Below are 24719 nucleotides of genomic sequence, written 5' to 3'. Positions count from 1 at the left end.
CCTTCTCCGGGGCACATGCTCAACCCCTTCAGAACAGCGTGGTGGCAGCCAGGCTCTCCCCAATTCCCTGGGAATGTGCTCCACCCTCTTTGGGGCTTGGGGTGGCAGGACATTTCCTGAGCAATGAGGCAGAAGGCCCGCCCTCGACCTCCAGGGCAAACTCACCCTTTCCATGCATGTGGGCTGCTCCGCTCTCCCAGCCCGAGACCTCCTGACTCCAGACCTCAACCTCCATGGCTCTGTCTTTGAAGAGATTTTTCCTTTAATTTTTCCCTTGTCTGTCTCCTCCAGTCCAGACCGGCAATGGCTCTGTCTATGAAGATCTCGCAAAAATTCTGTTGGCTTTGCATGAAGCATGCAGGGGTCAAAGCCATCAGACAATAGGATTTTCCACAAATCCTTTCTGCTTAACTCCTTTTCCAATCTTGGCTTGTACTGAAATGGCGGCTGGGTTCCATGTTTGGTTCCATCCTCACGTTGGGCTGTAGCTTCTGGGATTCCACCCCCTGGAAGCCTGTAATTTTCCAAGCCATCAGTTTCTGGTTTCTTGGAACCCAAGAGTTCAGTTCTAAGTTTTTCTCTCTCTGCTCGCATTTTACTATAAGCTGCAAGGAGAAGCCAGGATATATCCTCCACAGGTAGTCTGGAGATCTCCTCAGCTAAGTATTCCAGTTTGTCACTTTTAAATTCTTCCTTCCATCTGATACCAGGACTCAATTTTGCCAAATTCTCTGCCAGTTTAAAACAAGGATCGCCTTTCTTCCAGTTTACAACAACACATTCACCATTTCTGTTCAAGGCCTCATCAGAAGTATCTTTAGAGTCCATATTTCCACAAACAGTCTCTTTAAAGCAGTTTAGGCCTTTTCTATGAAGCTCCTCACAATTCTTCCAGAGTCTTCCCCTTATCCATTTAAAAAGCCGTTCCAGCATGTTTGGTATTTGCAAACTCAGCAGCAAAAGCACCCCACTTCTCTGGTACCAAAATCTGTCTTAGTTTGCTAATGCTGGAGAATGCAAAACACCAGAGATGGATAGGCTTTTATAAAACGGGGGTTTATTTCACTAAACAATTACAGTCTTAAGGCCGCAAAGCATCCAAGGTAACACCTCAGCAATTGGGTACCTTCACCGGAGGACGGCCAGCGGTGTCCGGAAAACCTCTGTTAGCTAGGAAGGCAGCTGGCATCTGCTCCAAAGCTCCGGCCTCAAAACGGCTTTCTCCCAGGACATTCCTTTCTAGCAAGCTTGCTTCTCTTCAAAACATCACTCCCAGCTGCACTCTCTTTCTTCCCCCCAAGTCAGCTCATTTATATAGCTCCACTGATCAAGGCCCACCCCGAATGGGTGGGGCCACGCCTCCACGGGAACATCTCATCAAAATTATCTCCCACAGCTGGGTGGGGCACACTCCAAGCAAATCTAACCAACACCAAAACTTCTGCCCCACACAAGACTATAAAGATAATGGCATTTGGGGGACACAATACACTCAAACTGGCACAATATTCATTAAGGATATTGGCCTGTAGTTTTCCTTTTTTGTGGCATCTTTGCCTGGTTTTGGTATTAGATTGATGTTAGCTTCATAAAATGAGTTAGGTAGTGTTCCAGTTTCTTCAGTGTTTTGAAAGAGTTAAGTAAGATTGATGTCAGTTCTTTTTGGAAAGTTTGGTAGAATTCTCCTGTGAAGCCATCTGGCCCTGGGCATTTATTTTTGGGAAGTTTTTTTGATGACTGATTGGATCTCTTTGCTTGTGGTTGGTTGGTTGAGGTCTTCTATTTCTTCTCTGGTCAGTCTAGGTTGTTCATATGTTTCCAGGAAATTGTCCATTTCCTCTGCATTATCCAGTTTGTTGCCACACAGTTGTTCATAGTATCCTCTTACAATTTTTTTAATTTCTTCAGGATCCACAGTAATGTCACCTTTCTCATTCATTATTTTGTTTATATGGGTCTTCTCTCTTTTTTGTTTTTGTCAGTCTAGCTAGGGGCTTATCAATCTTGTTGATCTTCTCAAAGAACTAACTCTTGGTGTTATTTATTCTCTCTATTGTTTTTTTTTGTTTTGTTTTCCATGTCATTTATTTCTGCTTTAATCCTTGTTATTTCTTTTCTTCTACTTGGTTTAGGATTAGTTTGCTGTTCATTTTCTAGCTTCTTCAGTTGATCCATTAGTTCTTTGATTTTAGCTCTTTCTTCCTTTTTGCTGTATGCATTTAGTGCCATTAACTTCCCCCTCAGTACTGCTTTTGCTGCATCCCATAGGTTTTGATATGTTGTGTTCTCATTTTCATTCATTTCTATATATTTAGCAATTTCTCTTGCTATTTCTTCCTTAACCCACTGATTGTTTAGGAGTGTGTTGTTTAACCTCCAGGTATTTGTGAATTTTCTAAGTCTCTGATGGTTGTTGACTTCTAATTGTATTCCATTGTGGTCAGAGAATGTGCTTTGAATAATTTCAATTTTTTTTTTATTTATTGAGGCTTGTTTTATGTCCCAGCATATGGTCTGTTCTGGAAAAAGTTCTGTGAGCACTAGGGAAGAATGTGTTTCCTGGTGATTTGGGATGTAATGTTCTATATATGTCTGTTAAATTCATTTATCAGATTGCTTAGGTTTTCAGTTTCCTTATTGGTCTTCTGTCTGGTTGATCTATCTATAGGAGAGAGCCATGTGTTGAAGCCTCCCACAATTATTGAGGAAACATCAATTGCTTCCTTTAGTTTTGCCAGTGTTTGTCTCATGTATTTTGTGGCACCTTGATCTGGTTCATAAACATTTATGATTGTTATTTCTTCTTGTTCAATTGCCCCTTTTATTAGTATGTAGTGGCCTTCCATAAAATCCTTGCATTTAAAGTCTATTTTATCTGAGATTAATATTGCTACTCTTGCTTTCTTTTGGCTGTAGCTTGCATGAAATATTTTTTTTCCATCCTTTCACTTTCAGTTTTTTTGTGTCCCTGTGTCTCAGATGAGTCTCTTGTATGCAACATATTGATGGTTCATATTTTTTGATCCATTCTGCGAATCTATATCTTTTAATTGGGGAGTTTAATCCATTTTCGTTCAACTTTATTACTGCGAAGGCATTTCTTGAATCAGCCATACTATCCTTTGGTTTATGTTTGTCAGATATATTTATCCCCCTCTTTCTTATTGTCCTTTAATGAACCAATACTGAATCTCTTTAGTACTGAACCTTTCTCTATCTCTCTCTCTCCTTTCTTTGTTTCTCTGTTGGTCAGGCTCCTGTAGTATCTCAAGTAGGGCATGTCTTTTATTAGCAAAATCTCTCAGCATTTGTTTGTCTGTGAAAAATTTAAGCTCTCCCTCAAATTTGAAGGAAAGCTTTGCTGGATAAGAATTCTTGGTTGGCAATTTTTCTCTCTCAGAATTTTAAATGTCATGCCTCTACCTTCTCGCCTCCATGGTGGCCACTGAGTAGTCACTACTTAGTCTTATGTTGTTTCCTTTGTTTGTGGTGAATTGCTTTTCTCTTGCTGCTTTCAGAACTTGCTCCTTCTCTTCAGTATTTGACAGTCTGATCAGAATATGTCTCGGAGTGGGTTTATTTGGATTTATTCTATTTGGAGTTGGCTGGGCATTTATGATTTGTGTATTTCTGTTGTGTAGAAGGTTTGGGAAATTCTCCCCAGCAATTTTTGAATACTCTTTCTAGACCTTTACCCTTCTCTTCCCCTTCCAGGACACCAATGAGTCTTATATTCAGACATTTTTTATTATCTATCATATCCCTGAGGTCCGTTTCAATTTTTTCAATTTTTTCCCCATTCTTTCTTTTGTTCTTTCATTTTCCATTTTGTCATCCTCCAAGTCACTGATTCATTGTTCAGCTTCCTCTAGTCTTGTACTATGAGTATCCAGAATCTTTTTAATTTGGTCAGCAGTTTCTTTTATTTGCATAAGATCATCTATTTTTTTATTTACTCTTGCAATTTCTTCATTATACTCTTCTAGGGTCTTCTTCATGTCATTTATATTCTGTGTCATGCTCTCATTGTTTGTCTTTAGTTCTTTGATTAATTGCTCCAAGTACTGCGTCTCCTCTGATCTGGGTGTTTGGGTTTGGGTTATCCATATTGTCTGGTTTTATCATATGCTCTAAAATTTTCTGTTGTTTTGGCCTCTTGGCATTTGCTTAACTTGATCAGGTTCTTTTAGGATACTTAGACTAATTCAAATACTTCTCTCTAATTTGTCAGATCTACAGCTTGGTGGTGTACACTTTCTCTAACTAACCATCAGTTGGCATCCACGAGGCACCTATTCCCCTCAAGCCAGTTCTCCCCAACTTTTTCTTTGTGTTGTGTGGGGGTCTGATTCTTGTGGGGGTCCAATTGGTGTACCAAGTTTGCGTGCTGTCTGCCCTGAATGTGGGGTGTGTGAGTGGTTATGGAGGGAGGGCAGCTTTAATAATCAAGCCTCCCAGGTGTTCTGGAGATTTAAGGCTGTTGCAAGAGTCTTCAGTTCAGTCTCTCCACAGACTGTCTCTGCCGCTAACCCACAAGTCCTTCGTATTGGCATTTGGTCCCTGGGATTTCTGAGTGGGTCCCTCTCCCAAGCTGTGCCCTCCTAGGGCCTCCTGCATTTATTTTAAACATTCAAATACTTTTATAAACTTAGCAAAATTCTTTTATACCTTCCAACTTAAAATCATAAGTCTTCGTCTTTACTCAGTCACACACACATTTATACTGGACTTGCAAGACTAATCTGATAAATGCTCTAAATATGCCAAATTCTCTTAAATATTACAAGAACTTAAAATTCCATATATATATTTTTTAATATGAAACTTAATATAAAATATTATTACTGTTGGTTTAATGTGCTTCATCTCTATACTTAATTCTAAATACTAGCCTTCTCAGAAAAAAAAAATATGCCTTTCCAAGCAAATTGGGATTTCTTTCCCAAGAAATTGTACTTGATTGCCTCAGCAAATTTAGAGTTACCATCTCATGTGAGATCTGGAACAGCAGATATTATGGGAGATTTTTCTCTTATCCATGAAGAATAAGCTGAGCCCTGTTTTATAGTCTTCCACAGGGGGCGATCTTGTAGTCCATTCCCACTGTATTCTAATTATACATTTCCTGATTTTGAGCCTGCAGCCACACATCCAGGTTGTTCCATCATTTGATTAAAGTCAACTAATGAATTTACTGAGTTCTTTTCATAGTCTTCATCTCTGGGAAGACTACAGCTCTTACAGGTATTTAAATGACAGTCTTTGGATTCTGCATATCTCTCCTGGCTCTGAATGCCTCAGTGATCACAATACTAAAGACAGGCTAATGACATATTCTGACACTTTCTACTCCTACATCACATTTGTACAACCCTGTTCCCTCAGTTAAGATTTACAAAGTGTGTGAGGGCCTAGGGATACACAAGTGATTTTAAAAAAGAAAAATCCTTGCCGTCATGGAGCTGAGATTGTAGTGAGGGAGACAAACAGCACCATATTGGGGAGTGTAAGTGCTATGGTGAATAGCAAAGTAAGGGATAGGGAAGACAAGAAGGCAAGTCAGTTTTAAAAGGTGGTCAGGGAAGGCTTCTCTGAAAAAAGTAACATTATAGTGAAACCTGATAGAGGTAAGGGATAGATAATGGCAGGTTTGGTTTTCATGATTAGGAGCTTCCCACTTGTGGGATATTTTCTTCCATGTACGGTTTTCTATTTTTAGTGGGAATTTTGAGTAAGCATATTTTGAGAAGACAACCACATTTAGTCCTGCCACCTACTATGATCCTAAAGTAAGGACTTGTTTCTTAGTAACTATCACTAAATAGAATTAATAATTTGTGACCAAGTTATATTCATGAAATTCTTGAGAATCATCTGTTGAGAGATTGCTACCTAAATTTCTGCAATTACATATCCCAAACTTAAAACCATTTACTTCATCATAGCTGCTAGAGGATATAGTATTCTTTTCCATGGAAAGACTTAAGTTTGAAGATGATTTTATTTACATGTCCCACACTAAATGCTGACTTTATTTACTCATAATCCAGTTTTGTTCCATAAAGGGTTTGAGGAAGCTTACAAGAGTATATACAAAATAAAAAAGGATAAAAATAAATAACTGAGGAAGTTTAGGCAAAGGGGAAATGTAGGTGGTGAAACAATGTAGTCTGGGGCAAAATTAGACACAGACACATAAAAGATATGATCCTATATAATTGTTAGAAGCCAGTCTAGTTGTATAGTTATTAAGTTACAATACAAATTGTGGATATGATGCTTTCTTATTCTTAAAACAGCCTTCCGTAGTGAAAGAAGTATCTGAAATAATTCTGCTACTTACTGGTGCTCAATTCTACCCCCTAATCTTTGAAAAAATATATAAAGCTTAAAATATTAGTTACAATATAAAACATAAAAACATATGCTTGCTTAACATCTAGTTGTTGGAAGAAACAGTGTATTTTCCAGTTAGAAAATCTGTTTTTGTTTCTTTTCTTTACAGGTTATATGGCGGGATGAATTACCGTCGGCTAGGGGGTGGCGTAGGAGTTATTAAAATGACACATTGTGAGTCCCATATATGGTAAAATTTAGAAGACAGTCATGAATATGCTCCTCTGTATTCTGGAGAGCTTTGACTTTGGAGCTTTGTACAGCTCAAGAAAACATTAGAACAAATGTTATTGTTTGCCGCTCCCTCAACATATGGAAATACAAATCCAACAAAAGTACTTCACCTCCAGGATGCCACTTTGCACAAAAATTTTTAATTCTGTGCAGAAGAATATTTATTTTTGGTTTTAATTTATCATGTATTTTTTGTACTTATCTTTCCTCCCACCAAAAAAGAAAAAAAAAGAAGAAAAAAAAAAAGTCTAAAATTCCAAGCAGCAAAGCTTTATTTTTAAGGTATTGGTTAAGTCTGAAAATACTGATAAGGGGAGAAGGGCTATGTGTGATCTGCATTATTTCTAGGCACTCCACTCACATGACTCCACTACTTATAAGGACTACCAGTGACAAAGATAAGTATGCAAAATGTATTAGCTAGCCATTATTCTTGCACTAAAGCACCAGAGGACTTGAAAATCTTAAATTAAAAAAAAAAGGAAACATTTCAAATAGTACATTTCAAAAGGAATATTAAATCAATAAAATCAGGACTGACATGCATTTGTCATCAGTTGAAGTTTGAGTCTTGTTTCCTTTAATATGAACTTACTTGTTTTTTGCTATATTTAAAACCCTTTTTCGTATTTTCATAGTTTCTGCTAGATCTAGAGCTCTTCTCAGTGCCTCTGAAAAGAAAAGTTTATTAGTCTCATGCTGTCTTGAGTATCCCCCAATAGAATCACTTGCAACTTTGCAAGTTTTTGCTCAGAAACATCAACAACTGAAGAGCTTTCCATCTATTTCCTTATTGCTTCCAGGGACCAGGAGGGAGAATTGTCCTCTCCCCATCAACAAATACTGTTAATGCAGTTCTTTACACTTGATGCTCAAGCCTGGTGAAGCTGAGGCTTAACCATTAATAATAGCTTCCAAGGGAAATAATTCTTCAGTTCACTTAAGAGTATGTGTTAATGAGTGTAAAATCAGTTGAGGTATTTTATTTATAATATCTTGGTTCTTTTATACAAACTATTTGTTATCTTCATTCTGTTACTACTTCTCTCGAATTTCACTTTCTGATGAAGAGTAAAAATTTTTAGGGAAAACTGATTAAAATTTCAGTGGTTAAAGTTTTGTTTCTCATTGTGCTCATAGATCTTTTTTTTCAGTATATTTTGCAGGAAAATCTTTTTATAAAAAGGCTTTAACCACAACTAAAAGGAATAGCCTTCTCATTCTCCCTCCCCCCAACTACAGAAAAATGTTTGGTAATTCTTGTGTTTACATTTAAAGATCATTTGCACCTTTACAAGGGAAAAAATAAGTATTTGGTAAGCAATTGTTTACATGTATCATTTATGCTTTTTTTCTAGCATGTATAACTTTTTTAAATAAAGGTAGTATTTACCATAAAAATTTGATTAATGCTTTTTAATGTTTTTACTGCTGCTATTTGATTTGGATTTTCTGTTTCTGTATCATTTATATTACCTTTATGTAAAGTTAGAAGTACATTCAACTGAAGGAATAAAGGGATTGCCAACTAGAATCAGGAATCTGAAATATATATTGTATATTATATTATTATGTTACCTAAGCTCTAAACTTATTTTCTGGTGTAGGGCTTAGAGTTGTACCACATTTTTCAGCTGGAAGGACAATTAACAATCATTTGATCAAATCCCATTTATTATACTGATCTGAGACCTGAAAACTAAGAAAGTGTCTTCCCCAAGATTAAATAGTCTGTTATAGAACCTACATTAGAAACCAATTTCCCAAATTCCCACTCCATTTCTCTTACTTTGCCAAATTGCCACTACAGGCTTACCCAAAACATTGCCTGGGACTAAATATAATAGACTGAGGAGTACTTTTTTAAGTAAATCTAATATACAACAATGAAAAGTATAAAAACTTTTATGAGATCCTTATAGTAGTGCATCATTAACACTCAGTCTTAAAGGCAAGTCACATATTTCCAGGGAATCTACTATTGCATATATTTGAAGAAAAGCAGAGGAACAATAGCAAGAACAAAATTTTAGGGATTAGACTCTCCATGAGTCAGACAATCCCCAAAAGGAGCAATCCATGTAGCTATGATTCAAGAGTAGAAACCCAGGAACTATAGCACAGGCCAAAAGTTTTCTTCAGTGCCTGTTAAAGGGTTTTTTCCTCCCATTGAAGGAGCTGCAATTTTATTATTGGCTAAAATGTACCTATTCTAAAAAGGTTTAAAATAGGATATTTATTAACTTAAAATAGGATATTTATTACTACTTTAAAATAGGATATTTATTAACTTACTTGCATAGAGATTTCAGAACTCTATGAAGTAAGCTTGGGATAGGTGTTGGGTTAATGGTCATCCTAATTTCTATATAAGGAAACTGAAATTTAGAAAATTTAAAATGACATGTTAGAAGATGAACCTCAAATCCACATCCCTTGATTCCAAATCCATTGTTCTTTATGCTACTCTCTTCATTCCCATTCCCAATATGATTGTTTCCCAGTTTTCTTCCATAATATATTACCTCCAGATATCCACACTGCAGTGACTACTTCTTGACCACTGTGAAAAAAAAGAGGTCTCTCTCGAACAAGATGTGAGATTAGGGGGAGAGCCTTTAAAAGTTTTATGTTAGCCTTGGAAACATGGAAAAACAAAAAATGGAATAAGGAAAGAAATACAGAAGAGGAGTGAGATGAACAGAAGACAAAAGTGGCCCAGTAGATCGTGAGTATTGCCAGTATACTGGCTGTTTAAGTTCATGGCAGTTTGCTCTGTAAATTGCTTTGAGGGCTTTGTTCCAGAAATGATTGACAAGAATGGTCCCTAGAAATGACAAAATTCTTCTCTTCAACTAGTGTTGTCTTAAGAGGCTTCAACAATAGTGACATTTTAGTTATATAGCAGCTTAAGATTTGTGAATTAGATTCTCTGTAAATCTAGAAAAGAAGGTATGGTATTCATTGTACTAACATTAAATAATTGGTGTTTTCCAGTAACAGTAAACTATTAACATCCCTATCCTAGAAGGTTAGAATGTTTATTTCAGGGGGTCTGAATTCCGAGGAAAAGAGGATATATATCTTCTGTGTGAATTCAGATCAATGAACATTCGAACTTCCACTAAACAAGACAAGCCCTTGCCTTAAAAAAAATTAAGTTACAGACCTGAGTTTGATCAAGCCTCTTGAATAGTTTTTTTTTTTAATGCAACTTTATTGAGATATATTCACATCCCAGATAATCATCCAAAGTGTACAATCAGTGGTTCATGGTATCATCATATTGTACATTCATCACCACAATCAATTTTTTGAACATTTGCATTACTCCAAAATAAAAACAGAAAAGAACACCTAAAACATCCCATACCACCTCCCCCCCCCCATTATTTATTTATTTTTTGTCTTTATTTTCTTACTTATCTGTCCACACACTGGCTAAAGGGAGTGTCAGTCATAGGGTTTTCGCAATTACACAGTCACAGTTAAAAGCTATATAGTTATACAGTCATCTTCAAGAATCAAGGCTAACTAGTAGTTCTTAAAGTGTGGTTTGAGGACCCTGAAGTCTCCAAGAATCTTTCAGAAGACCCATGAGTCAAAGCTATTTTGTTTTTAATACTAAGGAATTTATTTGCCTTTTGTACTGTGTGACATACTGCTGGTACAAAAGCAATAGTGGGTAAAAGTGCTGATATCTTAGCATAAATCAAGGCAGTGGCATCAAATTGTATTTCTAGTCACAGTATTCTCCAGCACCGCTCAGTTTTTTGGTTTTTTTTTTAAAGCATTTTACTTAAGAATGTCCTTGAAGCAATAAAAATATTAATTTCACTAAATCTCAAGCCTTGGTTATATGTCTTGTAAAATTTTGTATGACAAAATGGGACATACATGCAAAAAACTTCTGCTGTCTACAGAAATACAGTGATTGTCTTGTGTGATTGTTGAGCACAAGCTGAACTAGCCAATTTTGCTCAAAAGAATGACAGACAAACTAAGGTTATGTAACTCAGGTATTTGGCAGACATTTTCCCAAAAATGAACAAAATGAGCTATCACTTCAAGGAAAACAACTGACGGTATTTATTGCCAAAGATAAAATTCAAAGCTTTCAAACAATAAGTGATTGGTGTTAGTAAATATTCTGTGGACAGAAAGAAGAATGTGTATTCTCTAAGGGCATGAAGCTATCTATCCATCCATCCATCCATCCATCTATATTTCTAATTAAATTGAACTAGTTTATTACAATTTTCAACTGCTGTCCCTTTGTTTATTTTCTGTCTGCTCGATACGACATGTTTTTATCCTGTTTTCCATGTATTTCTAAGAGATTTTGCTGTGGCTGCAAATAAAGGGCTTATCAGATAGAGGGTTGATTTCTAAATCTTCATTATGTACTATACTTTTATCATTCCATAAATGCCCTCTTCTGTGCTTTTGGTCTCAAATTCTGCTTTCTTTTTTTAAAAAATATTGTCCCTCCCTGCTCAACCTTTTATTTTCTACTTTTCTCTGGCCTTTTTATTGGGTACATGTCTTATGTACCACATTCAACTGCATTTATTGTTTAGCCCAGTCATTCAGGGTTTTTTTTGTTAGTGGAATTCAGCCCAGTCAAGTTTATGGTAAAAACTGAAATATTTGGTGTTATTTATTGTCATTATATTTATCATAATTTGCTTCAGGATTGTATCTTCTTTTTTTCCTCTTGCTCACTTGGTCAGTTGTTTTGTTGTTCCTTTGTACTATCAATTTGGAAGCTCTTCTCCAGTCTCCTCTCCATGATTACTTCCCTATCTATAAGTCATGCTTAAAACTATCTTTCTCTACTTAGACATTCAGATTAAATAACTATAGCTTCCCCCACAAAGATGTTTTATTTGCTTAATCCTGCCTCTCACCAGAGTTTTTTGACAGTTTAGAATTTTTAGGCATCACAGCAATTTTCCCATTGTTCGAAGAATCCTCATTTAACAACATTAATACGAATTACCAAATTAATATCCATTTTGACTTAGCTATTTTTATGTTTTAGTTTCCTGGCTGCTTGCAGTTGTTTAGCTTAAAAGATGGGAATTCGTTGGTTCAGGTTAGAAGTCCAAAATCAAGGTGTCATCAAGGTGAAGACTGGTCTTGTGAAACAGACTGGAAGCAATCCTTGGTCCTTGCCTTTTCTGTCACATGGCAATGCACATGGCAGCCTCTCCTGGCTTTTCCCTTCTTTTCCAGGTTTCATTGATGTTCAGCTTCTGGCTGCTCCCTCTGGCTTTCTCTGTGACCTTCCCTATAAGGCCTTTAGTAATAGGATTAAGCCCCATCCTGATTCAGCTGGGCCACACGTTAAAGGAAGTAACCTCATCAAAAGTTCCTATTTACAAGAGTTCACACCCACAGGTATGGATTAAGTTTAAGAACATGTTTTTTTGTTATTTTTGTTTGTTTGTTTTGGAGTACAAAGCTCCAAACCACAACACTATAATAAATTATTGAGTTGTTTACCTCCTGCTGCATCCCACCATCATGTTTCTCACCTAATTGACCTCCAAAATTGGTACCACCCATGTGGCTCAAATCTCAAACTCAAAATCATCCTTCAGCCCCTCTTCCCTCACTTCTCACATCCAATTGATTAATCAGCAAGTGTCATTGATCTGCCAGAATATATTCCAAACCCGTCATCTCTGCATCTCCACCTTAATTCAAGGCACCATCTTTCAACTAGACTACAGCAAGAACATTTTTTTACTGTTATGGAAATTTTCAAATACATGAAAACAGAAAGAATATAACCCATGAATGCCCCCAGGTCCACCATCCAACTTCAAAAAGTAGCAACAATTTACCAGTGAATTTCATGCTCCATGCAGCAGCTATCATCACCCTTATCCTAGCCTTCTGGCAGGCAGCAGTGGGGTCTGCAGCTTGCTGCTGCCTGGGTGGGGTATAAAGACCTTGTCTTACAAAATCCATGAGTGTGTGGTCTGATCACTGCTTTTGATCACCTCCTTCAGATCACTGGGGGCTGGTTCTGAGGGCAGCCATTGTTCCAACCTCCCTGAAGCAAAAGCAGCAAATGAGCCTTAAAGACAGTATCCTTCCCCAAAACTATGGAAAATAGTTAAAGGGCTACAGTAACTGGGAAAGTATGGAATCAAAAAAACACAGCATGAAAAGCCCTAGGAGAGCTCCTGGTGCCCTTGTTAACCCTTCCCCAACCCCTCCCCAAATTAGTATGGAGGCATCCTGCACTCCCATTATGGGTCCCTGGTCCTGTACCACAGAAATCAGAGTAACTCCTATGGGCATACTGGGGGGCCTGTATGTCAGTGTCATTCAGGAGGCAACGTCAAAGAACTAGGACACATCTCTCAGGCTGGTCCTCCCTGAACTTACCCTCCAGGCAGAAGCAGCTTGGGACAGCTAAAGCAGTGTAACACACTATTAAGGCAAGAGCCTGAGGCAAAGGATTACTTGCTTTAAGTTATACGATAGAGCACCAGGTAGAGGGAGAAAGTATTTTATAAGGAGTAGAGGGGGCATTCAAATTCCTGAAAACTGAAGGATTCCTAAGACTGCTAGCAAGCACAAGCCCAAGGACATGATACAGACTCAGAAAAGATAGGAAAGTGCATTTCACATTTGCCTTGGGTGATCTTGATAGGAGGACTGAACTCTGAAGGAGGGCACTGGCCAACTCTGAGCCAATTTGCAAAGCTGTGAAAGCTTTTTTTTTTTTTTTTTTTTGAATTGGGATGTTGTTTTATGTATTTATTTTGGGAGTGTGAGAATGAGAAGAATGAGAAGAAAAAGGGCAGAAAGAATTTTCAAAGAAATAATGGCAGAAATTTACTTAGCAAAAGACATGAATATGAACATCCAAGATGCCCAACTAACACAAAGCAAGACAAACTTGAAGAGAAATATGCCCAGACACATAATCAAACTGTCGAATGCAAAGGGCAAGGAAAGAGTGCTGAGAGCTGCAAGAGAAAAGCAACATGTTATATACAAGGAAGTCCCAAAAGTTTATATGCTGACTCCTCATCAGAAACCATGGAAGAAGGAAGGCAGTGGTATGAAATATTTAAGGAGTTGAAAGAATTTTATATCTAGCAACACTATCTTTCAAAAATGAGAGAGAGATTAAGACATTCCCAGATAAACAAAAGCTAAGGGGGTTCATCATGACTAGACCTGCCCAACAGGCAGTGCTAAACTGATTTCTTTAGACTAAAAGGAAATCATACAAGACAATGGATTGAGGTGACAGAAAGAAATGAAGACCTTTGGTAAAGGTAACCATATTGGTAACTATAAATACCAATGCTATTATTCAGTATATTTTGATATGTAACTCCACTTTTTACTTCTTACAAGTTAAAAAATGCAAACACATGCAACATAATGATGTATCTATGGTTTGAGAAATACAATGTGTAAAGATATAATTTGTAAAGGTACAACAAAAAGGTGGGGGCACAGAAGGATATAGGAACAGAATATGTGTATGCTATTGAAGTTAACTTGATATAAAATGGAATGTGATTGTTATCAACTTAGGATGTTCAATTTTAACCTCACAATAACCACCAAAAAATATACGAAAACACATATACAGAAATAAATTAAAAGAGACTCAAAATGGTACAATACAAAAAAATCAAATAAATATGAAAGTAAGCAGTAACAGAATTGAGTGGCAAAAAAGATCAAATACAATACTTACAAAGACCAAATAGCAAAGTGGCAGGAGAACATCCTGTATTATCAGTAGCAACTTGAAATGTAAATGGCTTAAAATCTCCAGTCAAAAGGCAGAAACTGGCAGAATGGATAAAAAAGGATGACCCCAATATATGCTCCTTACAAGATACTCACCTTAAATTCAAAGACACTAGTAGGCTGAAAGTGAAAGGATGGAAAAATACATATACCATGCAAATAGTAAACAAGAACTGGAGTATCTACACTAATTTCAGAGAAAATAGAACTTAAAAGTCATAAAATGTTAAAAGGGATAAAGAAGTTCACTATATACTAATAAGGAGGTCAATTCAACAAGAACCATAACAAACACACACACACACACCTAATGGCAGAGCCCCAAAATGTATGAAGCAAATATTGACAGATTTGGAGAGAGAAACTGATGGTTCTACATTAATAATAGGATAGTTCTATATACAAACCTCAATAATGGATAGAACATCAAGACAGAAGATAAATAAGGAAACAGAAGACTTGAATGATACTCTAAACCAACTAGACCTACCAGATGCATATAAAGCACTTCACCAACTAAAACAAAATACACATTGTTCTTGAATGCACATGGATCATTCCCCAGGATAGACCATATGTTATATTACAAAACAAATCTCAGTAAATTCAAAAATATTAAAAATCATACAAGGCATCTTCTCCAACCACAATGGAATGAAGTTAGAAATCAAAAACGGGGAGAATGGAAAATTCACAAATATGTGGAAATTGAACAATATACTCTTAATCCAAAGGTCAGTGGAAGAAAATGGGAAATGAGGTGAATGAAATGAAAACACAACATACCAAAACATATGAAATGTAGTGAAGGCAGTGCAGAGGGAAATTTATAGCTCTAAATGCTTACATTAAAAAAGAAGAAAAATCCCAGAGACCCAAAGCAAGCAAAAGAAAAGAAATAAAGATTAAAGAGATAAATGAGACAATTAAAATAAAACTATAGAATCTACAAAACCAAAAGTTGTTTCTTTGAAAAGATCAATAAAATCAACAAACCTAGACTGACAAAAAAAAAAAAAGAGAGGATACAAATAACTAAAATCAGAAATGAAAAGGGGAACATTTTGACTGACCCCACAAAAATAAAAAAGACTGTAAGAGGATACTATGAACAACTATATGCCAAGAAAGTAGATAACCTAGACAAAATGGACAAATTCCTAGGAAAACACAAAACACATCCACAGTTCAAAAAGAAATAGAAATTCTCAACAAACCAATTACTAGTAAAGAGATTGAAATAGTAATCAAAAACCTCCCACTGAAGAAAGGCCTAAGACCAAATGGCTTCACTGGTGAATTTTACCAAACATTCCAAGAAGAATTAACAATTATCCTGCTGAAAGTCTTCCAAAAAATTGAAGAGAAGGGAATACTACCTAACTCATTCTATGAGGCCAACACCATCCTCATACAAAAGACAGAAAAAGACTTCCAGGGAAGATGGCAGAGTAGGGAGCTTCAGGACTCAATCCTCCCACAAAAACAATTAAACAGTCAGGAATGTCTGAAACACCTATCTTGAAACTCCAGAGGCCAGAAGAACACAGTACAGCATCCAGAGAAGAGTAGGAGGAAGAGGCAGAAAAATTATGGTAAAGAACTGTAAATTGCTCTCTCTGCATGGTGGCTACCAGCACCAATCCCCCACTCTCACAGCAGGCCACTGTAGGGTCCAACCCATGGCTAGCTGCTGGTGACAAAAAAGGATTTAAAAATCCTCTTTCCCATGAACAGGGGTGGACACAACTGATCATTGATCATGGGTTTTGAATGATGGATTTGCATTACTGGTTCCCAACTCTGAGGGCACGTATTGTTTCAAGCTACCCTGACAAAGATGGAAGCAGTCATTGTTTCAGTCCTCCCTGGACAGGGGCAGAGGTGGTGGCAATTTAGTCAGAGGGCTTCCTTAGGGCTTTGGAAGACAGCAGAACAGGTGAATTTGTAGGGCAGGCCAGGAAAGCTCAGCTTCAGGGATCCATCAGAGAAGCTTTTGGAGCCCTTCCTGATCCCCTCCCCAGGACAAGTTGGAGCCAGTTTACACCCCCTTCATGGGTGACTGGCCATGTTTTGGCCAGGAAAGACTGACTTGGCAAAGTCCACTGTGAATGACTCTCCTCCCAGAATTTGCCCACTGGGCAAAAGCAGCATGAGACAACGAAAAGAGTGTAAAAAACTATAGAGAGTAGGGGCAAGATGGCATAGAGAGGTGTGGAATTTAGTTAGTCCTCTAGAGCAACTAGTAAATAGCTGAGAACAACTAGTAAATAGTCTGGGACAACTGTGACATCCATACATTGTACAACAGCATGGAAGGGGTGGAATAGCTGAGATCACAGCATAAAAGCTGTACATAAAGACTGCAGACCGAGTCCAGGAGCCCCCTGCCCCCATGACAAGCTGAGCTGCAATACCTTGCTGTGGGAGAAAGCAGCAGTCCCTGTGGGGAGCAAGTGAATATAGCTCGACCTAGATCCAACAGAGTTTTAATTAACAAATGTGGAGTGCTGAATACAAGGTACACACACAGACAAACCCCTAAAAAGCAACAGAGTACCCTAAGGTTACTCCTAGTGGAGAGGTTGTGGGGCTGACAAAAAAAAAAAAAAAAAAAAAAAAGAGGCTTTTGGAGACTGTGCTTCAAATACTTGAAAAAGTGTGTGCCCCAAGAAAAGGAGCACAGAAGAGCAGGCATTTTTGGACAACAGGCAAAACTGGGGGGCCAGAGACTGGCTCTGAAAAGGGGCTTTCTTTCCCTTTTTTCTCTCTCAATCTGACTGGCACAGTGGAGAAAGCCTCTGGCATTCTCAGTTCACAGAGCTCTGACCCAGGCAGGGGTGGAATTAACAGAGTAAGAGAGACAAAGGAGTAATTCAAATGCAGAAGATAACTCCCTGTTCTAGTTTGCTAATGCTGCAGAAAGCAAAACACCAGAGATGGATTGGCTTTTATAAAAAGGGGGTTTATTTGGCTACACAGTTACAGTCTCAGGGCCATAAAGTGTCCAAGGTAACACATCAGTAATCGGGTATCTTCACTGGAGGATGGCCAATGGCGTCCGGAAAACCTCTGTTAGCTGGGAAGGCATGTGGCTGGTGTCTGCTCCAAAGATCTGGTTTCAAAATGGCTTTCTCCCAGGACATTGCTCTCTAGCAAGCTTGCTCCTCTTCAAAACGTCACTCACAGCTACACTGAGTTCCTTCTCTTTGAGTCAGCTCATTTACATGGCTCCACTGATCAAGGCCCACCCTGAATGGGTGGGGCCATGCCTCCATGGGAATATCTCATCAGAGTCATCACCCACAGCTGGGTGGGGCACATTCCAAACAAATCTAATCAGCACCAAAACGTCTGCCCACAAGACTACATCAAAGATAATGTTGTTTGGGGGACACAATACATTCAAACTGGCACACTCCCTATGGGGTGTATCTTCCCTAAGAGGAGGGAGGTGGTGCACAGTTTAAGTGCCTGTCCTCCTGTCAGAACTCAGACCCCAGGGCCTGGGGGAAAACAATCAAACCAGAAGGGGCCACACCTCTTTGCACCAGTAGGGAACGACAGGCTGAGAGGCACCACTTGCTAGGCCGGTTAGGAAAAGCACAGCAGCTAGAGGCCTCACAGGGAAGTCTGTCAGTCTTCTAACACACCTTCAGGGAAACCTGATACTGAATATTTCCCCCTTCTGAGAACTGAGCCCATTCTGGCCTGGGAAAATCTGATTGAGGTACTCAAGGAAACCAGATGCCTAGACAACAGAAAACTACAAATCACATTAGGAAAAATGAAGATATGGCCCAGTCAAAGGAATAAACTTACACTTCAACTGAGATACAGGAATTGAAACAACTAATTATTAATCAAACAAATCACCTAAAACATTCTAAAAATCAGATCAACGAGTTGAGGGAAGATATGGTAAAAGAAATGAAGGATATAAAGAAAACACTAGGTGAATATAAGGAAGAACTCAAAAGTTTGAAAAAAAAAAAAACAACTAGCAGAATCTATGGAAATGAAAGGCACAACACACGAGAAGAAAAACGCAATGGAGAATACAACAGCAGATCTCAAGAGACAAAAGAAAACCCTCAGGAACTGGAGAACAAGACACCTGAAATCCTACACACAAAAGAACAGATAGGGAAAAGAATGGAAAAATATGAACAACATCTCAGGGAATTGAATGACAACATGAAACGCATGAATGTACATGTCATGGGTGTCCCAGAAGGAGAAGGGAAAAGGGGCAGAAGCAATAATGGAGGAAATAATCACTGAAAATTTCCCATCTCTTATGAAAGGCATAAAATTACAGATCCAAGAAGTACCATGTACCCCAAACAGAATAGATCTGAATAGACCTATGCCAAGATACTCAATAATCAGATTATCAAATGTCAAAGACAAAGAATCCTGAAAGCAGCAAGAGAAAAGCAATCCATCACATACAAGGGAAGCTTGATAAGACTATGTGCGGATTTCTTAGTAGAAACCATGGTGGCAAGAAGGAAATGGTGTGATATATTTAAGATACTGAGAGAGAAAAACTGCCAACCAAGAATCCTATATCCATCAAAACTGTCCTTCAAATATGAGGAAGAGTTAAAATATTCTCTGACAGACAATGAGAGCATTTGTGAACAAGATACCTGTGCTACAGGAAATGCTAAAGGGAGCATGACAGACATAGGAGAAGACAGGAGTGAGAGGTTTGGAGTACAATTTTAGGTGATGGTAGCACAACAATGTGGGTACACTGAAAAAAGATGACAGAGTATGGTTGAAAAAGGAAGGTTAGGGACATGTGGGACACCAGAAGGAAAGAAAGAAGGTGAAGATGGGACTGTATAACTCAGTGAAACCTAGAGTGGTCAATGATTATGATAAAAGTTACAAATTTGTTTCTATATGAGGGAGAACAAATGAATGTCAACCTTGCAAGGTATTGAAAAAGGGGTGGTGTTGGGGAAAAAATACAATCAATGCAAACTAGAGTCTATAATTAACAGAAACATTGTATTATGCTTCCTTTAATGTAACAAAGGCAATACCAAAGCTTAGTGCCTATAAGAGGGGGATATAAGAGAGGTGTATGGGATTCTTGGCATTGGTGATGTTGTCTGACTCTTTTATTGTACTTTATTTTATCTTTTCCTTTGTTGCTTTTTAACTGTCATTTTTCTTTCTTTTTCTTCTTTTGCTTTCTACCTTTTTTTACTCTTCCTCCTACTTTGTGGAAGAAATGGAAATGTCCTTATATAGACAGTGGTAGTGGTGGTGAATGCATAATTACCCAATTATACAGGGAACCATCAATTGTTTACTTAGGATGGAATGTATGGTGCATGAACAAAAGCTTCTTAAAAAAACAAAGATTGATGGATGAACATTGAGGACACTATACTGAGTGAAATAAGTCAGACACAAAAGGATAAACATATGATCTCACTGATAGGCATTAATTATAATATGTAAACTCACAGACATGAAATATAGGTTACCAGAATATAGAATTATGCTAAAGAATGGGGAGTGGTTGCTTAATATGAGCAGAATATTTAACTAGGTTGAACTTAAGTGTTTGCAAATGGACAGAGGTGATGGTAGCATGTTATTGTGAGAACAACAGTGCTGAATGGTGTGTGAATGTGGTGGAAAGGGGAAGTTTAAAGTCATATATGTCACCAGAAGGAAAAGTTGGAGGTTAAAACATGGGAATGTATAACACAGAGAATCTTATGGTGGACAGTGTCCATGATTAATTGTACAAATATTAGAAATTTCTTTCATGAACTAGAACAAATGTATGATACTATAACTAAAAGTTAACAGAGGGGTATGTAGGGAAAAATGTACCTATTGCAAACTATGTACTACAGTTAGTAATATTCTAACATTGTTTCATCAACAGTAAAAAATGTACTATACCAATACTATGAGTCAATTACGGAGTGGGGGTTAGGGATATGTGAGGATTTGAGTTTTCTTTTTTCTTTTTATATCTTTTCTGGAGTAATGTAAATGTTCTAAAATTGAAAAAAATTAATCGTGGTGATGAACGCACAACTATATAATGGTACCATGAACAACTGATTGAATACTTTGGATGATTGTATGGTATGTGAATAATCTCAATAAAATTGAATTTAAAAGAAAAAGAAAACCACAATACATAAGTTAAGATGCCACTTCACCAAAAGAATTAAACAGCTTTATTATATGTAGGGGAAAAAAAAAAAAAAAAACTATAGAGGCAGGGACAAAGGCAACCTGGGAAAGGGAAGTCTGCCTCCAGGGAAACAGAGGTCAAATTCCTGTAAACAGAGGAACTCTAAAATAACTAATAAGCAGAAGCCCAGAAAAGAACAGAGGCCCAGAAGGACAGGGAAAACCCTGTGCACTGCATTCCTCTTGAGCAGACTATCCAGATAGAGCTGAAGATCAATAAAAAATATCTTTCTTATCACCAACTGGTTACAAAACCAGGAAACAGACATGTTAGGGAGTAAGTACCAGAGTTAACATTTTAAAATATTAAAATATACACTGTGCAACAAGAGTCCAAGACAAAGAAACAGGAAGTGATGGTCCATCCAAAGGAAGAGGTTAAAAATACAGAGAACACCAACAAAGAAAATGAGAATGTGGACATACTGAATAAAGCCTTTTAAGAAATGATCTTAAAGATGTTCAAAGAGATGAAGGAAAGTACAGAGAAAGAACTACAGGATATCAGGAAAACAATAAAAGAATATGAGAATCTAAGTAAATAGATAGTAATTTTTAAAAGGAATCAAACAGAATTATTGGAGTTGAAGACTGTGATAACTGAAATGAAAAAGTTCCAGGAGGGCTTCAATAGCATATTGTAGCTGGCAGAAGAAAGAATCAGTAAACTTGAAGATGAGACACCTAAAATGAGTCAAGCTGAGGAGCAGAAAGTAAAAGCAAATATTAAAAGCAAAAATAGGGAGGAGCTAAGATGGCATAGAGAGGAGTGGAAGACTGTTAGTGCCCCCCTAGAACAATTCATAAATGACCAAAAAACTAATAAATAATGTGAAATAACTGCAGGGAGACAAACATGACTGTCCACTCATCATCCACCAACCTGAACTGGGAGGAATGCCCAAGATCACAGCATAAAATCTGTAAGTAAAAACTGTGGACCCATGCTGAGAGCCAAGAGCTGAGAGCCCCTCCCTCATGGAAGCCTCACGGTGCTAGAGAGCAGAACTCTCTCAGCCCAGCTCCAACTGGAGTTTTAATATTAACCACTCAATACAGACAGCGAATCCCCAACAAGCACACAGAGGCTTTTGCTGACAACTGACCTTGGGAGAGTCGGGGCACATATCTGTCTCAGGATGGGGAGCCCAGAGGATCGGGTGCTATCTCTGGCTGATGTGTGAATCTGGGAGCTTTCTCTCCCTTTCTCTCTCTGTGGAGAAAACCTCAGCCGTTTTCAGTCCACAGTGCTTTGCAGTAAAGAAAGCCTCAGCCATTTTAAAATCAAAACACTTTGATCAGCAGAGTCAGAGAAACAAAGAATTTATTGATAGGCAGATGACCTCTCTGGAGGGGGCATAGCTTCCCAAGAGGAAAGGGAGGGGCCCAGCTCCACTGCCTGCCTTACCAGAACCAGACCCCAAAGCCTGGGGGAGGAGAGCCACAGGCCACACCCTCTTACAGCAGCCCATGACAAGCTGACAGGTGCACCTGCTGGGCAGAAAAGCACAGGTGTGTAAATCCTCTAAGAAAAACCATCAGGGAAACCAGATACTGACTGTTTCCTCCTTCTGTGACCTGAGCCTGTTCTCATCTGGGAAAACCCAATTGGGGTGGCCTAGGAGGTCAGATGTCTAGACAACAGAAAACTACAACCTACAATAAGAAAAATGAACTTATGGCCCAGTCAAAAGAACAAACGTACACTTCAACTGAGATACAGGAATTTAAACAACTAATGCTAAATCAATTCAAAAAGTTTAGAGAAGATTTCACAAAAGAGAAGCTGTAAAGAAAACACTGGGCATACATAAGGCAGAAATTGAAAGTTCAAAAAAACAACTAGTAGAATCTGTGGAAATGAAAGGCACAACACAAGAGATGAAAGACACAATGGAAACGTCCAACAGCAGCTCTCAAGAGGCAAAAGAAAACACTCAGGAACTGGAGAACAAAACACCTGAAAGCCTACACGCAAAGGAGCAGATGGAGAAAAGAATGAAAAAAATAGGAGCAACATCTCCAGGAACTTAAGGGTGAAACAAAGTACAAGAATGTATGTATCATTAGTGTCCCAGAAGGAGAAGAGAAGGGAAAAGGGGCAAAAGCAATAATAGAGGAAATAATCAATGAAAATTTCCCATCTCTTATGAAAGACATAAAATTACAGATCCAAGAAGTGCAGCATACTCAAAACAGAATAGATCTGAATAGGCCTACACCAAGACACTTAATCAGGTTATCAAATGTCAAAGACAAAGAGAGAATCCTGAAAGCAGCAAGAGAAAAGCAATCCATCACATACAAAGGAAGCTTAATAAGACTACGTGCGAATCTCTCAGCAGAAACCATGGAGGCAAGAAGGAAGTGGTGTGATATATTTAAGATACTGAAAGAGAAAAACCACCAACCAAGAATCCTATATCCAGCAAAGCTGTCCTTCAAATATGAGGGAGAGCTCAAAATATTTTCTAACAGACAATGAGAGACTTTGTGAACAAGACACCCACCCTACAGGAAATACTAAAGGGAGCACTACAGAGTGATAGGAGGAGACAGGAGTGCATGGTTTGGAACACAGTTTTGGGAGATGGTAGCACAGCAACGTAAGTACACTGAACAAAGATAACTATGAATATGGTTGAGAGAGGAAGGTTGGAAGCATGTGAGACACCAGAAGAAAGGAGGAGAGATAAAGACTGGGACTGTGTAACTTGATGAAATCTAGAGTGTTCAACAATTGTGATAAAATGTACAAATATATTCTTTTATGAGGGAGAACAAGCTAATGTCAACTTTGCAAGGTGTTAAAAATGGGGAGGCATTGGGGGAGGGATGCAATCAATGTAAACTGGAGACTGTAACTAACAGAATCATTGTATTATGCTTCCTTTAATGTAACAAAGGTGATTTACCAAGGTAAATGCAGATAAGAGTGGCGGATAGGGGAGGCATGTTAGACACTTGACATTGGTGGTGTTGTCTGACTCCTTACTCTACTTTGATTTAAGGTTATTTTTCCTTTTGCTGCTTCCTAGCTGTCATTTTTTTTCCTCTTTCTTTTGCCTCTCTACCTTCTTTGACTCTTCCTCCTGCCTTGTGAAAGAAATGTAGATGCCCTTATATAGATAGTGGTGAAGGTGGTGAACACATAAATATGTGACCATACAGAGAACCATTGACTGTTTACTTAGGATGGAATGAATGTATGGTGTGTGAACAAAACCATCTTAAAAAAAAAAAATGGGTTGATGACAAAACCTCAAGGGCAATCTACTGAGTGAATTAAGCCAGACACATAAGGACATATATTGCAGGGTCTCGCTGATAGGAATTAATTGTAATATGTAAACTCATAGACATGAAATATAAGGTACCAAGATATAGGACAAGGCTCAAGAATGGGGAGCAGTTGCTTAGTATGAGCAGAATGTTCAACTAGGATGAAGTTAAATGTTTGGAAATGAACAGAGGTGTCGATAGCAAGATGTGAGAATAACTAACAGTGCTGAATGGTGTGTGAATGAGGTGGAAAGGGGAAGTTCAGAGTCATATATGTCACCAAAAGGAAAGTTGGAGGTCAAAAGATGGGAATGTATAAAACTGAATCTTATGGTGGGCAATGTCCATGATTAACTGTACAAATATTAGAAATCTCTTCCATGAACCAGAACAAATGTATGAGAATACAACTAGAAGTTAATAATAGAGGGGCATATAGGGAAAAAATATATACCTGTTGCAAACTATATACTACAGTTAGTAGTATTTCAATGTTTTTTCACAAACAGTAACAAATGTACTATACCAACACTACGAGTCAATAATTGAGGAGGGTTGGTTGGGGATATGGGAAGATTCAAGTTTCCTTTTCTTTTCTCTTTTTTTTTCTTTTTTCATCTTTCACTTTATTTCTTGTCTGGAGTAATGAAGTGGTTCTAAAAATTGAACAAATATTAAGTGTGGTGATGGATGCACATCTGTGTGAGGGTACCGGGGGCAATTGATTATACATTTTGGATCTTTGGATGATTGTATGGTATCTGAACAATCCCAATAAAAAT

The 24719-nt window shown here is 37.9% G+C and overlaps 1 protein-coding gene across 2 annotated transcripts in view; it reads left to right on the top strand.

The window, feature by feature from the left end:
• Positions 1-7134, top strand: part of KLHL20 (kelch like family member 20) — an 89544-nt gene extending 82410 nt beyond the window's left edge. For both annotated transcript variants that reach the window (XM_037825323.1, XM_037825322.1), the window contains one exon: positions 6506-7134. In XM_037825323.1, the coding sequence (XP_037681251.1) occupies positions 6506-6590 (85 nt within the window). In that variant the 3' untranslated portion in view covers positions 6591-7134. The remainder of the gene's footprint in view (positions 1-6505) is intronic.
• Positions 7135-24719: the final 17585 nt, after the last annotated feature.

The sequence above is a fragment of the Choloepus didactylus genome, chromosome 2 (genome assembly GCF_015220235.1).
Source record: "Choloepus didactylus isolate mChoDid1 chromosome 2, mChoDid1.pri, whole genome shotgun sequence".
NCBI lineage: Eukaryota > Metazoa > Chordata > Mammalia > Pilosa > Megalonychidae > Choloepus > Choloepus didactylus.
This window is presented reverse-complemented; position numbering and strand designations above follow the sequence as displayed.